Source organism: Sparus aurata, chromosome 11 (assembly GCF_900880675.1).
Source record: "Sparus aurata chromosome 11, fSpaAur1.1, whole genome shotgun sequence".
Classification (NCBI taxonomy): Eukaryota; Metazoa; Chordata; class Actinopteri; order Spariformes; family Sparidae; genus Sparus; species Sparus aurata.
In genome coordinates this window covers 48,335-69,896 of record NC_044197.1, presented here as the reverse complement: position 1 = coordinate 69,896, position 21,562 = coordinate 48,335, and the positions used below count along the sequence as shown (strand labels likewise).

At 44.2% G+C, this 21,562-nt stretch overlaps 1 protein-coding gene across 1 annotated transcript; it reads right to left on the bottom strand.

The window, feature by feature from the left end:
• Positions 1–131: 131 nt before the first annotated feature.
• LOC115591349 (uncharacterized) lies at positions 132–19,403 on the bottom strand. Its single transcript, XM_030433306.1, has 7 exons — positions 19,289–19,403; positions 17,716–18,677; positions 14,135–14,237; positions 4,469–4,664; positions 4,270–4,373; positions 3,844–4,016; positions 132–3,535 (listed from the first exon to the last, which is right to left on the bottom strand). Exons 1-7 carry the CDS (start codon positions 19,351–19,353, stop codon positions 3,339–3,341), a joined length of 1,800 nt encoding a protein of 599 aa, XP_030289166.1. The 5' UTR covers positions 19,354–19,403; the 3' UTR covers positions 132–3,338.
• Positions 19,404–21,562: the final 2,159 nt, after the last annotated feature.

Here is a 21,562-nt window from a genome sequence, read left to right as displayed (position 1 = left end):
CTTATTCTGAGCAGTCTTGTTTTATTTAAACAAATTAAGCAGATTGTTTTTCCTTCTTTTACATGCAGATTGTTCAGTATTTTATTTCTAAAAGTATATAATTGTAATTATATCAACATAAATTGCTCAAGGCATGTTTCCTCACAACTTTATTGATAATTAATTTAACATTTAGCAGATGCTTTTGTCCAAAGCGACTTACAATAAGTACATTTGTCAAAAGAAAGAAACCCCAACATCATTGTTGATAGAGTCAAAAGGAAAAAGCCCTCGTCTGAGGATCGTGCTATTTGTCAAGGATTCTGCTGCCCTGACATTTGTCGGGAGTTCGTTCCACCACTGAGGCTCCAGAACAGACTAGAGTCTCGACTTCTCTGAGCAGCTTTGTTTGCTCTCAGTGATGGCGGTGCCAGCCGGCCCCCTGATGTAGAAGAGTGAAGTGTTCTCTCTGGGCCGTGTGGTCTTGAGGACCAGCACCATCATCTGGAATTGGATGCGGGCCGCAACAGGAAGCCAGTGGAGGTCACGGAGGAGGCGGGTCACATGGGAGAATTTGGGAAGATTGTAAACGCAGTGCGCTGCAGCGTTCTGGACATACTGCAGTGGTTCAGTCTCAGAGGCTGAGAGTCCAGCCAAGAGGGAGTTACTGTAGTCCAGGAGGGAGGTGACCAGCGCTTGGACCAGGAGGTGTGTTGCATCCTATGAGAGCAAAGTCCGGATCCTGCAGATGTTGTCGAGAGCAAATCTGCAGGATTGGACCACAGCAGTGATGTTGGGGGTGCAGGACAATCCGAGCGACTCAGTCACTGTGAGGAGGTCCATCTCAGTGGAGTGAGCGGTCCTGAAGCCTGACTGATTTGGGTCAAGGAGGTCGTAATGTTAAAGATAGGAGGACAGTTGGTTGTAGACTGCACGCTGCAGGGTTTTACAGAGGAATGAAAGAAGAGATGCAGGTCTGTAGCTTCGGATGTCAGCTGAGTCTAGGGTGGGTTCTTTAGGAGTGGCTTTACTGTAGCTATCTTGAAAAGAGCTGGAATAAGGCCATAAGTGTGGGAGGAGTTGATCAGAGTGGTGAGGAATAGCAGGATGTCATAAGAGATGTTTTGGAGAAGGGGGGAGGGAATCGGGTCCGGTTAGATCAGTTGAATGAAACTGTCATATTGATGGATGAATGAAAAATATTTTCTGTCTTTATTTGATTTTCTGTCAACATAATTTTTTTTTAGTTTTTAATTTTTGTTACAATAAACAGATTCAGAAAAGAAAATCAGATTAATCCTTACAATAATTTCATGTCAGACCACCAGCAGTTTAGTGAAACCTCTGAGTTTGTTAAGTCTGAGATGAGAATCTCAGTTTATTGTTACACAGAGAGGTAACTTAAACTCTGGGTTAATTACCAAAGTAACTAAAGGGCTAAAGTAACTGACTGAGTTACCAGTAACAGTGATAATTATATTAATATAATAAACTGACTCATCACCTCCTGCGGAGCCTCAAGCAGCTGTCTGTTTAATTTTGTTATCGATATCAAAGCACGTCAGAACAAGTTTTCATCTTCAGAACATTTATATCCTTGTTAAATATTCGTTCTTTCCTGAGGAACATTTAACATGACAACTTTATGATCAATCTGTCATCAATGTAAAGACAGATCTTTGGATTCATTCATTCATCTTTAATGATTCACCCTTACTGTAGTAAGACAATAATCAACGATCAATATTTTGCTGTGTTGTGATTGGTCACACTGATAAGTGATTTCTGAATAAATAAGGTGACTCTGGTGCAGCTGAAAAGACTTTCAATAAAACTGGACTAAATGTATTAAAAGTGTGTTTTGAGCGACACGATTTTGAATATAAAATAGATGTTTCCAAAAATGTACACTTAGTTAGAATTTACTCATGTTTACAACAGTAAATCACCAAAAACGTCATTATTGGGTCAGACTGTGACTTTAGAATAAATCACTGATCAATAAGTCAACTATATCTGACCTTTTTGATCCATATCTTCTTCTTCAGTTGCTTCCAGGTTGCAGTCAAGTTACAGATGAATAAATAAATAAAATAATCTAATGCAGCCTAACAGATGGTACAATTCCAGCACCTAATCATCCATCTGTTAAATGATGAATGTGGATTATACTGAATAAACCGTTACAGTATTAACTTCATACTTCAGGAATATCGGAGCTCCACGGATGTTTAACTCAGGCTGAACAAACTCAGCTCTTCTGAAACTCAACTCTGAGATATTTTTTTTAAAGCTGCTTCCTGAATCAGGTATTCACATCGATACATGTAGACTCATTAGATATTGTGACAGGGTTAGTACAAACATAATCGATAAACCGATCATTTATAATATGCCCTATCCTTAACCTCAGAGAGATTTAACAGGCGACATGAAGCTGCACTTCAACGTTTCTTTAATTTGTCTGAAAATATAACATATGAAAATACTGAAATACTGAAGAGTTTCCTTAAACACTGTACTAGTGTACGTGACACCAAATAAGTGATTACAACACTGACAACTGTGTTGAGCAGCATGTTGAGGTTTCCATGATGTGATGTGTTTGTTAAAGCTGACGGCAGCTCTGAAGCTGAACAACAGAGAAACAAGAACAGAGTCAGAAGATCAATCTGCTGACGTGTTCAAACAGATAAAGTCCCAAACTTTGTTTTTCGATGACTGTCCTTCTCACCCTAACAGTTGTAATGAAGGCATTACTGCCCCCTGAGGTTGGAGAGCAGAAAACACCCCCTGAAGCTACAGTAGATGTGTTTCTGCCACGAGACGCAGCATCCTGCACTTTACAACAAGTTTTGTTCAGAAGTTTTTCAAACTTTATGTTTCAGGTTTACAAGAGAAAAATGAAACTAAAGGACTTCACAGTGAAACTTCATCACACCTGCAGCTCTAATAAATATTAGTCATTTACAGGTTATCACTTTACTCCTTAGACTTAAACTCCACGTCTCGCTTTGATAATTTCTGTTCACACACATGCAAACTCTGAACGTTTCTGCAGTGTACCTCCCTCACCTGTATGGATCTACCTGTACATCTGTGACAACACAAGGTGGAGAATTTGATTTCCTGTTTTCAGAAGAAACAGCAGCAGATAAAACGACTGTCATAACTTAAGTCATAACTTTAAACTCTTGTTTGGACCAACCTCTCGGCCCAACCTGCCCTCCCAGCCAACCCTGGTCGGACCAGTTTCTCACAGGTTTCTGATGTTGTGGTCAGCTCAGAGCACCAGTTTGCTTTGCTTTGTTACATGTTTCGCTTTATACTCAAGAAGCTACTCTCAGGATGACTTGTGGTCAACGTGGAGGCGTCCTCCAGTGTCGGAGCACCCGTACTGTAGCAGAAGTGTCCTGGCTCAGAAGGTGGGTCACCTGGTCCAGACTGAGACAGGCCACCTTCTCCCCATTCACTTCCAGGATCTCATCTCCAACTGCCAACAGGCCGCCATACAACTTCTCTGTGCTACTGTCCACCATTTCCTCCACGTATACACCTACAGAACACACGTTATACTACTGTTAATGCACTGTTAACACAGTATTAATACACCTACAGAACACATGTGTACTACAGTTACTACGACACTACTACAGTTAAAACACATGTTAGTAATTACACTATTATTTGCAGTAGTTAACAGTACAAGAGTCAGGTCATCCTCTACCTCTGCTGTTACATAAGTATTTGTAGTATTCACAGTTGTATGTAAGTAGTATTTATAGTAGCATTTGTAGTATTTACACTAGTATTTACAGTTGTATTTACAATTATATCTGTAGTATTGGCCGTAGTTTACAGTACCAGAGTCAGGTCGTCCTCTTCCTCTGCTGATTATGAAGCCGAACTTTCGGCTCTTCGGTCGACTCATTTCCAACAGAATTGTTCCGTCAGAACAAACCTGAAGAACTCGACCGACTGAACGGACTGAACTGGGAGAACTGACATCCTCGAGACTGAGACAACGCTGCAGGAACCTGAGACGCAGACAGAGGGAGACAAACAGACAGGGAGAAAGATGGACAGGAAGAGAGAGACAGGCAGGAGGAGAGACACACACACACACACACACACACACACACACACACGAGGACAGACAGACAGGAGAACAAATTCAGGGACACGACCGGTGAGTACAGAAAATGTGATTAGTTACATTTTGATTCCACGCAATTGACTGATCTGAGTTTCTATAGAAACAGACAATAAAATCAAAAAGCGGTGTTTTACTGATCAGCAGCTGGTCTGTAGTCAGCAGAACAATCCTTGTTCTTCTTCTCTGAGACAGCAGTCTGAACTGATGACGATTTCCTCAGCTGCAAGAAGGGCGACCCCTGCTGGACAGACATTAAAGATACAGATTAGAGGAGGAGCAGGAGCAGGAGAAGGAGAACTAATTCATAGAAATAATAAATATTGATCGTCTCACCACACTGAGCGCCTGGACAGACAGAGTTTTCTTCAGCAGGCCTGAGGACTTCCTGGGACATGAAGGGGGGTCAGGTGTTGAGGGGCGGGGCTGTGAGCTGAGGCGGTCGAGGCTGCCAGTTCGAGTCCTGCTCAGTCTGACGGTGGAGAGGAGGCGTCGCAGAGAGAGACGAGAGGATTCATCTCTTCTCATGAAACTGAGGGAAACAGACATGATTAATTCTCAGATCACACTGAGACTGATGCTAGAGATACAACGATACGTTATTTTTCCACATGAATCCAGCTTGTTTGTATGTATCAGCTGTAAAACTGAAGAAATAAACTGTCATCTTCATTCCGTCTCAGCCGCTGACCTGATCACTGATATCAGATATCAGTGTTGTGTATCCAGAGACTTAAGTGTGATAAATGACTCCAGAACTGACCTTCCTTCCACGCTGCGTGTTATTAAAGAGATCTGATTCATACACTTAAGTCTTAAATTCTTCTGAGACTTAGCAACTCTCAACCTCACAGGGAAAATTTATCACTGGATAATCTGCTGATAAAACACGTTGATTCTGTCTACTGCAGATTGACACCAGGTGCTTGAGATTGTTCTTCCCTGCTGGAAAAAACAGTGATTTTTAGTGCTGTTTGGTGCTGGTTTAGGGTAAGGGTTAGCCCTAACTGGCAAAGAAAGCAAAGTCTGAGGTCTGGAAAAGTTTTGACCATGTGTATAATGTGAACAATGAGCCAGTGGGTTATGTGAAATGCAAAATATGCAACATTCTGTTAAAGTAGGAAAACAAATAAGGATAAGGCATGTTGATCAAAGCTGTTCAACACCTGCCAGTGCCGTGGGTTCAACCTACAATAACATCGCTTGTTACAGCATCAAAACCCATCCCTGCAATGGTGAAACAAACGGTGACGGAGAAGTGTGTCAGCTTTTGCTGTAAAGACATTAGGCCTTTTAATATCGTAAATTACAAGGGGTTTGAGGGGCTGGCACAATAACTAATTAATATCGGGGCTACGTATGGGAGGGTTCCTGTAAACTCTGTTATTCCCCGCCATGTGACAATTGGGAAGAGGTGCACTGACATGGCAGAAGAAAAGAGGGAAGCTTTAGTACAGAAACCTAAGATTGTGTTGACGGATGGCACAGTTGCAATGACCACAGACATGTGGACAGAAGATTATCAGAAAATTAGTTATTTGACAATCACATGCTATTTCATACGTGAGGAAATGGAACTGGTGAATACAAGCCTGACAACTACAATGGTCCCTTTGGAAGAGGCAAGGATGGGAGAAAATATCAGACAGGAGATACTGAAACTACTGGTAACAAAGTTTGGCCTTGATGCTTCCTCTCTCAGCAAAATTGTATGGGTGACCGATGAGGGGGCTAACATTAAATTAGCTCTGCATCCATACCAGAGACCAAACTGCATTGACCATGCCATTAATACAGTACTGTGCCATGGACTTGATATCGCCGAGTTATCCAAGGCCGACAGTGCTCCAGACATAGGAGATACCATTTCTGCTGCTAAATCATTAGTGAGGTACGTTAAACAGTCGAGGTTGGCTGCGCAACTGTCAACAGCATTGCTAAGACGGACAAGCTCGCTGCGCTGATAAAGACTCGGAGGGAATATCATGAGTGCAGTGTGGAATTGGAATTCCCCGGGAATTCACATCCGCCATCATTATTGGTGTGTACATTCCTCTTTCAGCTGATGCAGCGGTGGCCTGTGACGTCACCCACTCCGCTGTTGCCAAGGTACAGACACAGCATCCCAGTGCCTTCATAGTCATCACTGGGGATTTTAATCATGTTTCACTGGACAAAACACTCCCAACATTTCACCAGTATGTTGACTGCCCCACCACAGACTGTAAAACACTGGATCTTTTGTCTGCAAATGCTAAGGATGCATACAACCGCACAGCCCTCCCCCATTGGCAGATCTGACCACAACCTGGTCCTGCTGACCCCTAAGTATGTCCCTCTTGTTCAGCAGCAGCCTGTCCACAGAAGGAGTGTGAGGAGGTGGACTCAGGAGGCTGCTGATGCACTGTAGGACTGCTTTGAGTTGACAGACTGGGATGAACTCGTTGAGCCACATGAGGCGGACCTCGACAACATGACTGACTGCATCACAGAATACATCAGGTTCTGTGAACACACCACCATGCCAACCTGGACTGTACGCTGCTTCCCTAATAATAAGCCTTGGATTACAAATGACTTGAAAGCCCTTCTGAACAAGAAAAAGAGGGTGTTCAGGTCTGGAGACAGGGAAGAACTGAGGAGAGTGCAGCATGAACTCAGGGATTGTCAGGTCGGGGTAAAAAGGGAAAACTAAGGAGATATAGGAGTTGGACCCAAACGCAGATAATCAGAGGACAAGAGGCAGCAATGAGGGGAACGAAAGGCGAGCTTTAATAAAACTAAAGCTGAAGTACAAAAACCAAAAGGAGCAAGACCGAAAACAAGACAAAAGCAAAGTAGCAACCAAGAGAGCTAAACAAAGTGCAAACAAAAGGACAAAGTACAAAATCAAAAGTGCAGATTGCAAAACTCAAAATCCAACACATACCATGGGACATGGAAGGAGGCAAGGCAGGAACATGGACAGGCGTAAGAACAGACACTGGCAGAGACAATGAACGGACAAGGTGTGCAGGGGATTCACAGACTAAATACACAGACTAATGACCAGACAAGGAACAGGTGAGGAGAGAGGAGCCCAGGTGAGGTAACGAGAGGGAGGAGCATGGAGGACAAAACACTGACAGACAGAGGGAGACAGACTGCAACTGGGAAAATACACAGGAGAACTTAAAGGACACATGACACAAGAGGGCATGGAAAATCAAAACATGAGACACAAGACACACAACAACATGAATACAGAGACATAAAACCAGAGTCATGACAGGGATATGCTGAGGGCCTGTAAAGACGCCTACAGGAGGAAGCTGGAGGCCAAACTCCAGCAGAACAATGTGAGGGATGTGTGGACTGGTATGAAACAGATCACTGGGTGTAAGGTGAGCGGCAGACAGTCATCGGGCAGCCTGGAGAGGGCAAATGAGCTGAACAGATTCTTCAATAGGTTCAGCTCACAGCCTCCTGTCGTCTCCCTGACACCTCCAGACCCCCACACACCCTCACTGCCCCAAATGCTTCCTCCCCTTCTCCCTCACTCCCCTGATGTGCGCTCTCCTGTGCAGCACCTCTAATTCAAACCAATTAGAGAGCAGTTTCCTCGTGCATCACACATTTTGGTCCGCTTGTAAATGCTGCCGTGTGAACACAAACCAAATTCGAGACAAAATGCAACATTGTAACAAGTGGGTCCCTGATTCGGACCAGAGCAAACGAACTATAGGTGTGAAAATGCCCTTAGACAACTTTATTCATCCTTTTGGGAGGTTCCCTTAAGGAAATTGAAGCTCCATGTCACACACAGCACTGTTACACACAGATAGAGGATCAAGAAAGAAGAGACACCAAGGTACCCGACACCCATATAAAGATAGAAAACCAAATACAATATATTATACATAGATATATAAATATAAATATATACAGTGCTCAGCGTAAATGAGTACACCCCCTTTGAAAAGTACCATTTTAAACCATATCTCAATGAACACAAAAACAATTTCCAAAATGTTGAATATATATATTTTTAATATAACATCTGTTAAACTTATAACATGAAACTAAGGTCAATAACATAACTTAGATTACACATTTTTCAGTTTTACTCAAATATGGGCGATGCAAAAATGAGTACACCCCACAACAAAAACTACTAAATCTAGTACTTTGTATGGCCTCCATGATTTTTAATGACAGCAACAAGTCTTCTAGGCATGGAATGAACAAGTTGGAAACATTTTGCTACATCAATCTTTTTCCATTCTTCAAGAATGATCTCTTTTAGAGACTGGAGGCTGGATGGAGAGTGATGCTCAACTTGTCTCTTCAGAATTCCCCATAGGTGTTCAATTGGGTTCAGATCAGGAGACATACTTGGCCACTGAATCACTTTCACCCTGTTCTTCTTCAGAAATCCAACAGTGGCCTTAGATGTGTGTTTAGGATCATTGTCGTGTTGGAAAAGTGCACGACGACCAAGGGCATGGAGTGATGGTAGCATCTTTTCTTTCAGTATAGAGCAATACATCTGTGAATTCATGATGCCATCAATGAAACACAGCTCCCCGACACCAGCAGCACTCATGCAACCCCACAGAAGGACACTGCCACCACCATGTTTCACTGTAGGCACCATGCATTTTTCTTTGTATTCCTCACCTTTGCGACGCCATACAGTTTTGAAGCCATCAGTTCCAAAAACATTTATCTTGGTCTCATCACTCCAAAGTATAGAGTCCCAGTAGTCTTCATCTTTGTCAGCACGGGCCCTGGCAAACTCCAGGCGGGCTTTTTTGTGCCTGGGCTTTAGGAGAGGCTTCCGTCGGGGACAGCACCCATGCATGCCATTCCTCTGCAGTGTATGTCATATTGTGTCACGGGAAATAGTCACCCCAGTTTGGCTTTCTACTTCCTTGGATAACTGCAGTGAACTTGCATGCCGATTTTCTTCGACCCTTCTCATCAGAAGACGCTCCTGTCGAGGTGTCAACTTCCGTGGACGACCTGGACGTCTCTGTGAGATGGTTGCAGTTCCATCTTTTTTAAATTTTTGTATCACTTTTGCTACAGTATTCTGACTGATAAGTAAAGCTTTGCTGATCTTCTTGTAGCCTTTACCTTCGCGGTGTAAAGAAATGATTTTCTTTCTCAGGTCTTGAGACATTTCTCTTCCATGTGGTGCCATTGCTAACAACATGAAATGGGAAGGGGTTTTCTACACCCTTTTATAGTCAACTGTCTGCTGGACACCTGTGTAATGAATAATTAGACTCACCTGTGGTTTATTATTGTTAAATTAGACATTTGTAGTCTAAAATTTAGCCTTGCTCCAGAGACTTTCAGTGGGGTGTACTCATTTTTGCATCACCCTGATTTGAGTAAAACTGAAAATTTTGTTCTCTAAGTTATATCATTAACCTTAATTTCATGTTATAAGATAAACAGATGTTATATAAAACTTAGTCTTGTCAACATTTTGGAAATAGTTTTTGTGTTCATTGAGATATTGTTTAAAATGGTACTTTTCGAAGGGGGTGTACTCATTTATGCTGAGCACTGTATATATATACATATATATATAAATATGCAAGAAATACACATACATACATTTAAAATATACATGTAAATATACATATAAGTAAATAAATATAAAATAACACTGTAAGAATATAAATATATATATGTATATACATATATATATTTACACACACTAGGCCTGTTCGATTAATCAATTTTAAATCGTAATCGCGATTATTTAGTTATGACGATGTTAAAAACGTGAAACTCATAAAATAAATTTTTCACTTTAACTAGGGTAATTACAGTACAGCCCCCGTTCATGTGTCTGGGCTACGCTGGGTTGCCGTAGTAACTTCTGCCTCTGCCCTCCCATCGCGCTCAACAAACTTGTCGGCGTTGGATTTAGTTGTTTAGTTTAGATTTAGAGCTGCTGTCTCTGCTGCCCACTGACTGGGCGCTCACACCAAAAGCGACTTGAGCGACCGAGGCGACCAACTGCCATTCATTTTCAGCCATTTCAGCGACGCGATGCGAGCGACAAAAGTTGACAGACGCTCAACTTTATGCAAATGAGCAGCGGCACGACCACGGCGACAGCCAATTGGGGGCTGATCTGGATTCTGAAGGCGGAAAAAGGCGGAAATGCCTGCTGCTTGAAAGACCCGTCCTTCGGTCGCTTTGGTCGCTTCTGTCGCTGCAGTCGCTGCCACACAGGCGACTGCAGCGACGCGATGTGAGCGACCAGAGCGACCACAGGCGATTTTATCGCCTTTGGTGTGAGCGCCCAGTGAGCCTGGCACAGCTGTGCCGGTGCCCCAGGAAGAAAAAGGAGGAGGAGCTGCAGCTGAGCCTGGTCCTGTACTGAAGAAGCGGAGGGGCCCGCTCCCTCCTTGTCACAGGCAGACAGAATTAGAACTGAGCTGGCAACCTACCTGTTGATCTCTGGATGCTGAATGCTGATCCACTTCAGTGGTGGAAGAAACACGAAGAAAATTCCCCAAGGCTCAGCAAGCTAGCCAGGAAATACCTCTCAATCCCTGCAACAAGTGCCCCGTCTGAGAGGCTCTTTAGTGTAGGAGGGGGCGTTGTAACATGCCACCGGGCATCCCTCAAGCCAGATGCCGTAGACCGGCTCGTGTTCCTTGCAAAAAACTTGCAAATGTGAATAACAAGTGTAATGACTGACCGACTGACATTACGCACCTCTACCTCCTTCATGGGTTATTTTATTATTTAACATGCAAATAACTTATGTTTGCAAGTGCTGATTTTTGTCTCAGAGATACAAATTATATTCGTATCCGTATCCCTACGCATTATATATAAGTTCTGCACTTTATTCATTCATTTTTGTTTAATGGGCACATCTTAAGATAAATGTGAAAGTGAGGTTTTTCTCTTAATCCCAAAGGGACTGTTTTTTTTGTTTACAAGAGGTCTACAAGAAGATAGCATGGAGCAAAGCCAGATGGCAAAAGTTCATTAATTTTTCTTTTTTATTAATCCCTTGAGGGATTTTTTGTTCCATAAGAGCAAGGTTTGCACTCAAATTCCAATGGGGAAATTATTTGCAAAATGTTCATTAAAAAACAGCATATTTGAAATAATTTCTTTGCCTTTTGTCATTTCACAAAATAATCGTAATCGTAATCGAAAATCGGATTTTGAGAAAAGAAAATCGGGATTTTATTTTTTGGCAAAATCGAACAGCCCTAACACACACATGTAAAACTGTACACAGGTACACAGTATCTGTTATGGTTCTTTTATTATTGCACATGGTTATTGCACATGGTTTTTCATGAACAGTCCAGCATGTCTATAATTTTAGTTGGGCAAACCTCTCCTCCCTGTCCCTCAGTCTCTCTGTGTTCGCCCTCCTCCCCCTTCGTGAGGAGTTGAACAGTTTGATGGCACAGTGGACAAAGGAGTTTTTCAGTCTGTTTGTCCTGCTCTTTGGAAGGAGCAGCCTGTCGCTGAACCGGCTCCTACGGCTGCTGGTGACAGTGTGCAGAGGGTGGTTGGCATTGTTCATGATGCCCCGCAGTTTGTTGAGGGTTCTCCTCTCTGCCACTGTCACCAGAGGGTCCAGCTTCATGCCGACCACAGAGCCGGCCCGCCTGACCAGCTTCTCCAACCTGTAGAGGTCTGCCTTTGATGTGCTCCCACCCCAGCACACCACAGCGTAGGAGAGAACGCTGGCGACCACAGACTGGTAGAACAGCCGCAGGAGCTTCCTGCAGATGTTAAAGGATCGCAGCCTCCTCAGGAAGTACATCCTGCTCTGAGCCTTCTTATACAGCTGCTTGGTGTTGCTCGTCCAGTACAGCTTGTTGTCCAGCCACAGCCCAAGATATTTGTGGGTCTCCACGACTTCCACCTCCTCTGCTCCTAACAGAACTGGTCTAGATCTGGGTCTGTCCCTCCCAAAGTCAGTGACCAGTTCTTTAGTCTTTGAGGTGTTGAGCTGCAGGTTGTTTGTGTGGCACCAGACAACAAAGTTCCTCACCAGGCTCCTGTATTCCTCCTCATCATCATCTCTGATACACCCCATGATGGCTGTGTCATCTGTGAACTTCTGGATGTGACACGTATCAGAGTTGTAGCAGAAGTCCACTGTGTACGGAGTGAAGAGGAGGGGGGACAGCACAGTCCCCTGCGGAGCTCCTATGCTGCTGATCACAGTGTCAGACTTGATGTCCTTCAGCCTGACATACTGCGATCTGTCGGTGAGGTAGCTGGAAATCCAAGCAACCAGGCAGGGGTCCACTCGCATTCTGATGAGTTTTTCCTGGAGTAAAAGGGGCTTGATAGTATTGAAGGCACTCGAAAAGTCCAGGAAGAGGATCCTGACAATGCCGCTTCCCTTGTCCAGATGCGAGTGTGCTCGGTGTAGAAGGTAGAGGATGGCATCCTCCACACCGACCTCTGCCCGGTAGGCGAACTGAAGGCTGTCCTCAGCGTGCTGTACCTGGGGTCTGAGGAGGTTGAGGAAGAGTCGCTCCAGGGTCTTCATCAGATGTGATGTGAGTGCCACTGGCCGGAAGTCATTCAGCTCGCTGGGCCGGTTCTTCCTTGGAACTGGAACGATGCATGATGTCTTCCAGAGGGTGGGCACTCTCCCGAATTGCAGGCTCATCTTAAAGACCCGTTGATTCCAAATTATGACTAAATATTAATTGAGTCTTAAATGCATAATGTAGACAGAGTATATAGGCTAATGTTGGCAATGTTGGGCCTCAATGCCACATGTCTCTGACAAAGAGAAGGCCTCCAGGAGAAATCAAAAGCCTAACTACTAGGGCCTTATCAACCGTGGAGTTGCATAACAAAGGAACAGGACCAAGGCCCAAAAGGTGTGAAAAACTGTAACTCAAGGTATGACCCGCCCCCAAAACTTTCACCCGGTTCCTATTGGCTGTGACCCAGGAAACTCTGCCAGGATCACAATGACATCACTCCCAGTTTAAAGGTTAGCCCTTTCATTTTGCTTGAGCTAAGCTTCAGTTCCCTCCTGACTGGACGAGACAGAGACTGTTTTTGTTTTACTTTCATTTTTGGAACTGTGGGTATTATCCCTCTCAATTCACCTCGTGTGCAATTAAACTGCACATGAAACCAAAGACGACGTAACTGCCGTCTTTGTTCAAACTCGCACACGTGTAGTGATTGCCTTTCACACATTCACTGCCGCCATTTTTGAATCCCAGGTATATGATTCAGTTGAATCTGAATCATCACCTCAGGAACCGTGTTCTCGCGTGACTTCGCCAAGTCAAGTTCAGCATTTCCTGTTGTCTCTCTGACAAGATTTCCCAAGTCACGCCCACTAGTTTGTAGTCTGGTGAACGTGTCTTCCCACGTTCGGCCATCTTTGTAGTTCTTACAAAGGACTCCCCTAACCCTAACCTGTGGCCTATAGCCTACATTAGTCATGAATAAATGATGTCAAAAAATGTATAAATTACTCATTCTTGACAAAAGGCAAAAGAGCTGTGTGCATGCGCACATTTGAATAATGCCGGGCTGTAAACGGGTTTGGACTTTTAAAAAGCTGTCAATCAAAATGTACTTGTCGGGCTCGGGCCGAATTCTGTCAGGCTCAGGCCTTGTCGGGCCTAACTTTTAAAGCCCGATTACAGCTCTAGCTGGGATGCTGGTGACCAGCATACCAGCACCAAAACACAACATATGCTGGTCTTTCTGGTCACCATTTATGCTGGTCTATGCCGTTTTTTCCAGTGGGGTTATAATCCTGCCAGTGTGTGAATATAGGTTTTGAAGAAGGCGTCATCCTCCATCCTCCATCCTTCTTAGTGGTTTGAATGAACTTGTTGTAAGTTGCTTGATGTATTAATTAATCATAAAATGAATGTCATGTAGTGGAGATTATGAGCTGGACGTAGTGATGCTCAGACACATCAGTTTACATGTATCAGGTGAGGGTTTGCTCTGGACTTCCAGCAGTGGTGTTAAACTCACGGTTCAGGAAGTGAAGTGTCGTTGCTGTGAAGCTCTGCTGTCAGTGGCTGCCTCACCTGTCCCTCGTCATTGCTGTCTGAAGTGGGTGGGGCTCGGCTCTCAGCTGTAAATCAGAGGAAGTGATGTTAATGTTTCCAGAATGCAGTGAATCATCAGAAAAACATAGAAGTGTTGACTCAGGAAGTGTTGACCGTGTTAGTGGGGTTTATCTCTGTCTGGATTAATTGTATTTAACATACTTATACACAAGACATGTTGTCGTAAAAAGAAGATGATGGATGTATAGAAGTGTTTTACACTCATCAAAACAGTTGTTAAAGGTCCCATATTATGAAAAACAGGTTTTCTCTGGTCTCTACATATATAAACTGGTCCTCCCTGAGCCTGCCAACTCCCAGAATGAGGAAAGCAAGCGATTCCTGCATGGTCTCTGCAGCCCACCCACTGGTAAAATGGCGCTCCTACAGGCTGTTCAGATTCAGCTCCTGTCGTTACGTAACGAAAGGAGTCATTTTCGTAGGCCGGCCTCCTCTGCCGGATGATAGGAGATATCCGAGAGGGGGGCGTCCATCCCCGAGGTGAAGTTTGGTGTGTCCAGCGGAAAGATATCATAATGACTCTGTTGTTGGTTGTAAAAATCAACATCAGTGTCTATATTCTGTCCCAGCTACAGACCAACAGAAGAGACAGTGGTTGCGTTTCATTTTTAACAACAATGTGCCGGCTGCGGCTCCTGTTGGCTTGTATATGTGTGCTAACCACTTAACATCAGACTGCTTCAGTAACGAGGGTCAGTACAAAGCTGGCTTTGCCTCGACACAGATCCTCGTAAAAGGATCAGTCCCAACCATACCGGACCCAGCAACTGCACCTGAGCCACAGGTAAGTGTGTATTAGATAGTATTTACAGTTGCCGAAGAACTATAAGTTACCTTTACCGTAGCATTAGCTACACGGTAGTAACTGTAACAACACATACAAACAAATTAAGTAACATATTCAGACACACTAACCATTCTGAAACGTTCCGCTGCAGCTGCAGAGTCTGTACTTCTTCAGGAGCCTCTCTTTCTGGGTCCGGTTCTGGGTCAAACTGGTTCGGTTGAACGACGGCATCTCGGCGAGCCATAGCAATACATCCACCGTAAACATTAGCGCATGCTACCGCTAGTGTTAGAGGCATCATCTCCCTCAGAGGGGTGTGTAGCAGGCAAGGAAGGCATTGACAGATGGAGCTCATTAGCATTTAAAGGTGCAGGCACAGAAACAGCTGCTCTCAGTAGAGCGACTTTTAGACAGCTGAAATTCAGGACCACGGATGGTTTGGGGCAATGCATTTCGAATACAGTGTTGTCGGACCTCTGACAGCTGTGTGAAATTGATGAAAAACAGTATAATATGGGACCTTTAAAAATGTAAACTTGAGTGAAAGTGAGCCTCCGTCTGTTTACAGAGGCTGTGACCTGTCAGACATGATGGCAAAACTAATCTGACTTCTCAAATACTTGATTTACACCGCGAAACCAGACTGTATTCTGATTACTGTGTTTATGTGATACAATGATCGGCACCAAGTGAAGATACTGAATATATACAGCAGGGGTACTCAAATACAAATCTTAAAGGGCCACAAAGATTTTTTTCAATAACTCAAAGGTCCATGTATTGAGGTCGGTCAGGCCACATGCAATAATACTGTAATATTCCAAACAAAATGTCCTTTTCATTCTAAACAACAAAATAGGAACTAAAATAAAATGTACTTTCCATTTTAACCCTCTGAGGTCGATTGACGCGCCGGCGCGTCAAAATCACGTGACTAATTTCAGATGACGTAGCAGCGAGACGGAGCCTCTGTGAGTCTCCGTTCCGACTCTATGTGTTAGAGCAACCTTCAAACTATATGCCAGTTTTTAAATCGTGTTGATAGGCCAAGTAAAACCGGAGTTACGATGTATTATGTACGCCACACTTTTTCGCTAACGTTGCTGTCACGTTTGCTGCGCGTTTGATGCAGGAAGAGACGGAAAAGAGATCGGGCTTTCCTCACGGACGTGTCCGCAAGCAGGAAGTGCAAGCTAAAAAAACATGTTCCTATTGGTGGAAAAAGGCACCACACCAGCCAATCACAAAATTACATGGCAAATCACGTGATTTGGTTGCTGAGGGTGGGGGGGAAGATTTGGAAGGGACGGGGCGGAAAAGTGAAAGCAGCAGTGCCGGTCAGAGAGGCAGCAACAGAGATCGCGAGTTTTGAGAGTTGGGAGATTTGTGACATTTAGCGTGTTTGGAGTGCATAGTTAGTGTGTTATGTTGTGTGTTTAGTGTGTAGTGGAGTCGTTTTTGTGTTTAATGAGTCAAAACAACAAGGAGAGTGCCGAATGTGGAGCAGGCAGTGCGGCTTTTCATTGAGATGGAGGAGCTCAGGCAGACCTGAGCCTGGTGCGTTGCCTGCATTTAAATGTAAATAGTTACATATAACTTTGTAAATTTCAAAAACTTATGCACAGATTTAGCAAACAACAATTTATATTTGCATATGAAGTAATAAAAATGGTTCGTTGAGCATATTTGTGGTTTTCACAGTAAAAAAACTAACTTTTTCCTACTCGGATTTTATGTTTTTTTGTGAATTTAGGTCCATTGTGTTAATACAGTATGTCAAAATGAAAAAATAACTTTACAGTCACACATGTGAGGTTGTGGTGAAAATAATGACACCAAACAAGGCAAGGTAAATTGTTTTTAAGGTGAAATATAATGGTAAAATCAAAAATGGTCAAAAACGGCCAATTATACCCCAGACCCCAGAGGGTTAACATGAATTAAAATACATAGTTGAATATTTCCTCTTTTTGTTTGCCTTCAAACATTGTGTCCATCACTTCAGTCATGCATTATTTTATTTCATTGTGACATAGATGTGACAAGCATCCTTCTTGCAGCTTTATATGACGATTTCAGTGCATTTATTGGTGTTGTGCTTATCGCTGAATTTTGAGGAAATGTCTCTTCAAAATTCCTATGCTTCGTCTCATAATGCCGTTTCAAATTGGAAATCTTCATCACAGCTTCTCCTGGCATATTGTAACGCCCCTTGTGGACTGTGGCGCAATGACTCTTGGGTATTCTGCTGGTGTTGGTGTAATTATGGTTTGTGAATGTGTTTGTGAATAAGATGATATGTAAGATGGTGGTGGGTTAATTCACGTCATTTGTTCTGTGATTAAATGGTGTTGAGTTTTAACGAGGATGATAAACATTTTGGCACCGTGAGTGAAAGGGTGTTTGCCAGGAGAAACTCCCCGTCTATTACAAAACAAAAGTGAAAGTGAAAAGTTGCGCTCGCAGCGGTGAGTGACCCAGCTGTCTCTGCATAGTTGGCATGTAGACAAGTCCCGGTGTACATGTGCTGACCCAACCAAAACACATGGTGAAGGAATAAAAGTTCGGGGGCCACAAACAGGAGGCTGGCGGGCTGGATGCGGCCTGGGGGCTGCCTATTGAGGATCGCTGATATACAGTGTACATTCTATGTACTTATGTCTGCGTAAAGTTATGTTGTATGTAAATGTTCTGACCTGTTGTCCCTGAGATGGAGGAGAAGAAGAAAGAGGCGTTCTTCATCCTGAGCTCCACACCTTTTTCCTCCACACAGGGGCTGCTCTCATTCACCTCTGCCCCAGATTGAAGCTCTTTGTGGGGCTTGGATGTTGCAGGTCTCTCTCGCTCCTCCTGGCTCTGGCTCAGACTCTTTTCTGACTTTGTGGCATTGAGTCTGAAGCTCTGTGACATCATCGTTGATGGAGGACACAAGAAGGAGGGACCTTTGGAGATGGGCGGGGACAAATCTGAGGGCTGAGTGGGGGCGTAGGGGTTGATTGGCAGATCTGCAGTGGGTGTTGCTTGGGGGAGGTTCACCTGGTTTCCATTAACCTCCACGTCATTCATCATCCTCCTCACCTGCTTGTTAGCAAAATACTGATCATTGCCCCCTCCCCTGCTGCTCTCACCAGGTGTGACAGAACCAATGTATGTCTCTCTGATTGTCTCAGTCCTCAAGTTGAGACGGGACCTATGCAGACTCCGCCCCCGGTCTTCAGGTACAGGTGGATGTAGATGGACATTCAGTTTGACTCTATCTCCTAAAACTGTCCCCAAGGAGCAAAACTGATCCGTCCCCCCCACCAGCGTCCGTCCTCTCCGCTCTCCATCAACAACATGTTGAACACCCTGTGCCCCCGCCCCCTGTGGCACTGCCCCAGCCCTGCCATTTACGTAAAGTTTCAGTTCTGGTTTGGAGACCAGGACACCTGTCCGTCGTTGCCCCGTCTGTCTTCTCTGTCGCTCCAGGTACCGAGACTCTGCCTCCCTCTCCGTCTCATCCTCAAATCGCAGAAGACGAGTTGGAGATGCCACGGGGGTGGTTTGCCTTGTTGACCCGATAGCTGGTTTCCTGCTGGACAAGTCACTCAGGTTTCCTGATAAGGAGGCCTTGACCTCCGACCTCACCTGGACAACAGGATGCAGCCTGACCCCCGACCTTTGAATGGAGCACAATAAGAAGGTGCCACAGTCCAGAGATGGATGTAAATGTGAAGTCAGTAACAATGGATTTATTACTGGCTCTCTTCAGGTCAAACTGTGTATAGTCTTTTTTAAAGCCTCATTGGACATCTGGTACAGAAGTTAAGCTAATTGTTTACTTTTTAACCATTTTAATTAATGGTGTGTGTTGGAGACAGCACAGGTTCATCAAGCTGGTTCATCAAGTGATTGGTCGGTGTCATCACATCACAGGTTAAATCACAAGACAAAACAAATATTTTAAAGTGACAAAAAACTAGAGCAGCTGAGTTCACAGACTAAAACTACAAACTAATTAGCTGAGAAGCTGAATAAATCAGGACAATTAATATCAGTTTGTTTCAAGAAAAACTTTGTTTTTGCTTCAATTTCAAAAAGTGTAAAACATTTAACCAAAAATAACAGATGAACCAGAACAGTGACCGAGGCTCCAAACAGAACCAAAAAATAACAAGTCAGACTGACTCATCAGGAGAACAATGTTCAATACTTTACTGATACATCTATGTGTGTGTGTGTGTGTGTGTGTGTGTGTGCGAGCGTGTGTACACTTGTCAGAATACTCACAGTGTGTGTGTGTCGGGGGTCAGCAGGTTGTGGTCGGCTCTCAGAGGAACGCAGCGACGCTTCATACAAGCTCTGTCCTCAAACTGCTGCTGTCGCGGCAACCAGGCTGACACAAAGAGGCTGAACACACACACACACACACACACACACACACACAGGGTGGGGGAGGGGAGAGGGTGACATCAGCATGTCTGATTGGTCTGTCTGACAGCGGAAGGAGGATTAAACTGAGCAGCTCGTCAGGACTAATTAACCTGACGAGACCACAGACTGTTTACATCAGCACACACTCACACTGTGTGTGTTACCGTGTGTGTGTGTGTTTGTGTATGTGTATGTGTGTTTTATGTGTGGTTGACTGTGACTGTTTTTTGTTCTGAATCCCTGAATAGAGAAAAATAAAACCTGAAGGAAAAACAAGATGGCCGACAGTGCATCACATTCTTGTTTCTCATTTGCTGTGTCTCAATTCAGGGTCTGCATCCTTCGAACAACCCGGCATTTGTGGTCTTCAAAGGCGAGTCTTTCAGAGAGACTTTCAAAGGTCATGTCAGCTGTTGTTAAATGGGACGGTCTATCCTTAGGAACATTTCTGCCACACAGGCCCATGAAAGTTTGACCTAGATCTATTTTTGATTTTCTTTTTAATCCTGCTGATTCTGGTGGAAGAGGTGAAGTGGCGCCACTGACCGCAGCAGGTTTACCTCCAGTTGAGAGAGGACCGTGGAGAGTTAAACCTTTTATTGAACCCACAGTAATGTTATAATTATTATCATTACTATCATCATTAGTTAGCTAACAGTTTGAGGTCTGTTGCGTAAGCCAGTTTATTGTGACGTAGGAGCTGCACTTGCGCACTTGTTAGCAGAGGGTGCTGCTGACTGTTGGTTGTTGTTGTTAACTACAGGTGAAAAATAAAGCACATGGCTGCTGCCAAGAGTATGCTCTTCTCTCTCGCCTGGTTAGCTACTTAAGGTTAAGTTAACCACTTCACAGGGTCATTTGTCATGATTGGGGATTCTGTGTCTTCTTGTTGTGTCTCATGTTTTGATTCTTTGCCCTCGTGCCTGTGCTGCATGCATCACATCTGCTGCACTCTGTCCCCACCAGCGCAGGGTTAGGATCGGAGGTTTAAGCAAGCTTGCTCCCGGGGCAGTGCAAGAGGTCATCACCTGTGCGCCTGCAGCACTTGTGGTGTTTTCTGCTGCGTCTTTGCACAGCCAAGTGTGGCAGTTGCAGTGCAAGAGAAGTATATCATCACCTGTGCGTCCGCAGAAGATATGATACAGTGCTGCACGGTCACGGCTGATTGTGTGTGTGTGTGTGTGTGTGTGTGTGTGTTTTCACGATGTATAATTGATTGAGAATGAATCAGGGCTGGACTGAGTTTATGTGTAGGCATTCAGATCCATGTTGGGGTCAGGCAGGAAGGTCAGAGTGAGGATAAGACATGACATCAGGGTTAGGTGAGGAGAAAGAGCTGGGCACCACCATGTGGTCGCCCAGAGTGCACGGTCCTTCACAGGGCTGACCAGCCCCAATCCCCATCGTCATCCACCTGTGTTTGTGTTAGTTTGCGGTGTATTTAGATAATAATTTATATAATTTCTAGTTGGGTTTATATATCTTAAATTAAAGTTTATATCAAGTATTATTTTTACCGCTTAAATCAAATCAAATCAAATCAATTGTATTTATATAGCCCAAAATCACAATCACATTGCCTCAGTGGGCTTTACAATCTGTACAGTGAACAACATCCTCTGTCCTTAGACCCTCGATTCGAGTGAGGAAAAACTTCACATGTTGATGGAAAAAAAACCTTTAACAGGGTAAAAAAAACAATGGAAGAAACCTCAGGAAGAGCCACAGAGGAGGATCCCTCTTCCAGGACGGACACACATGCAATAGATGTTGTGTGTACAGAAAAGAGCAACAATTCACAGTTTACAGGTACATCGACAGAAGATCTGATACAAGTTATGCAATGTTAGTGGAACCAGGAGACGACCGAGCAGGACGAGGCATCACCAAGTGGAGCCCGAGCCAGACGACCTCCTGTCCACCATGTTGACCTGGAAGAGGGCAGGCCACACAAGATAATTAGTATAGACAGAGAGAGGCATCAAGATTTACAGAAATAAAGATATGAGGAGATCAGAGCAGAGGAGAGAAATGATCCAGCAGAGCCCGGGGTGTGACGATCCAGATCAGTCAGTATTTCAAGGCAGCAGGAGCCTGGAAATGGTGGATGGTCCCAGGGGCCCGTGGTCC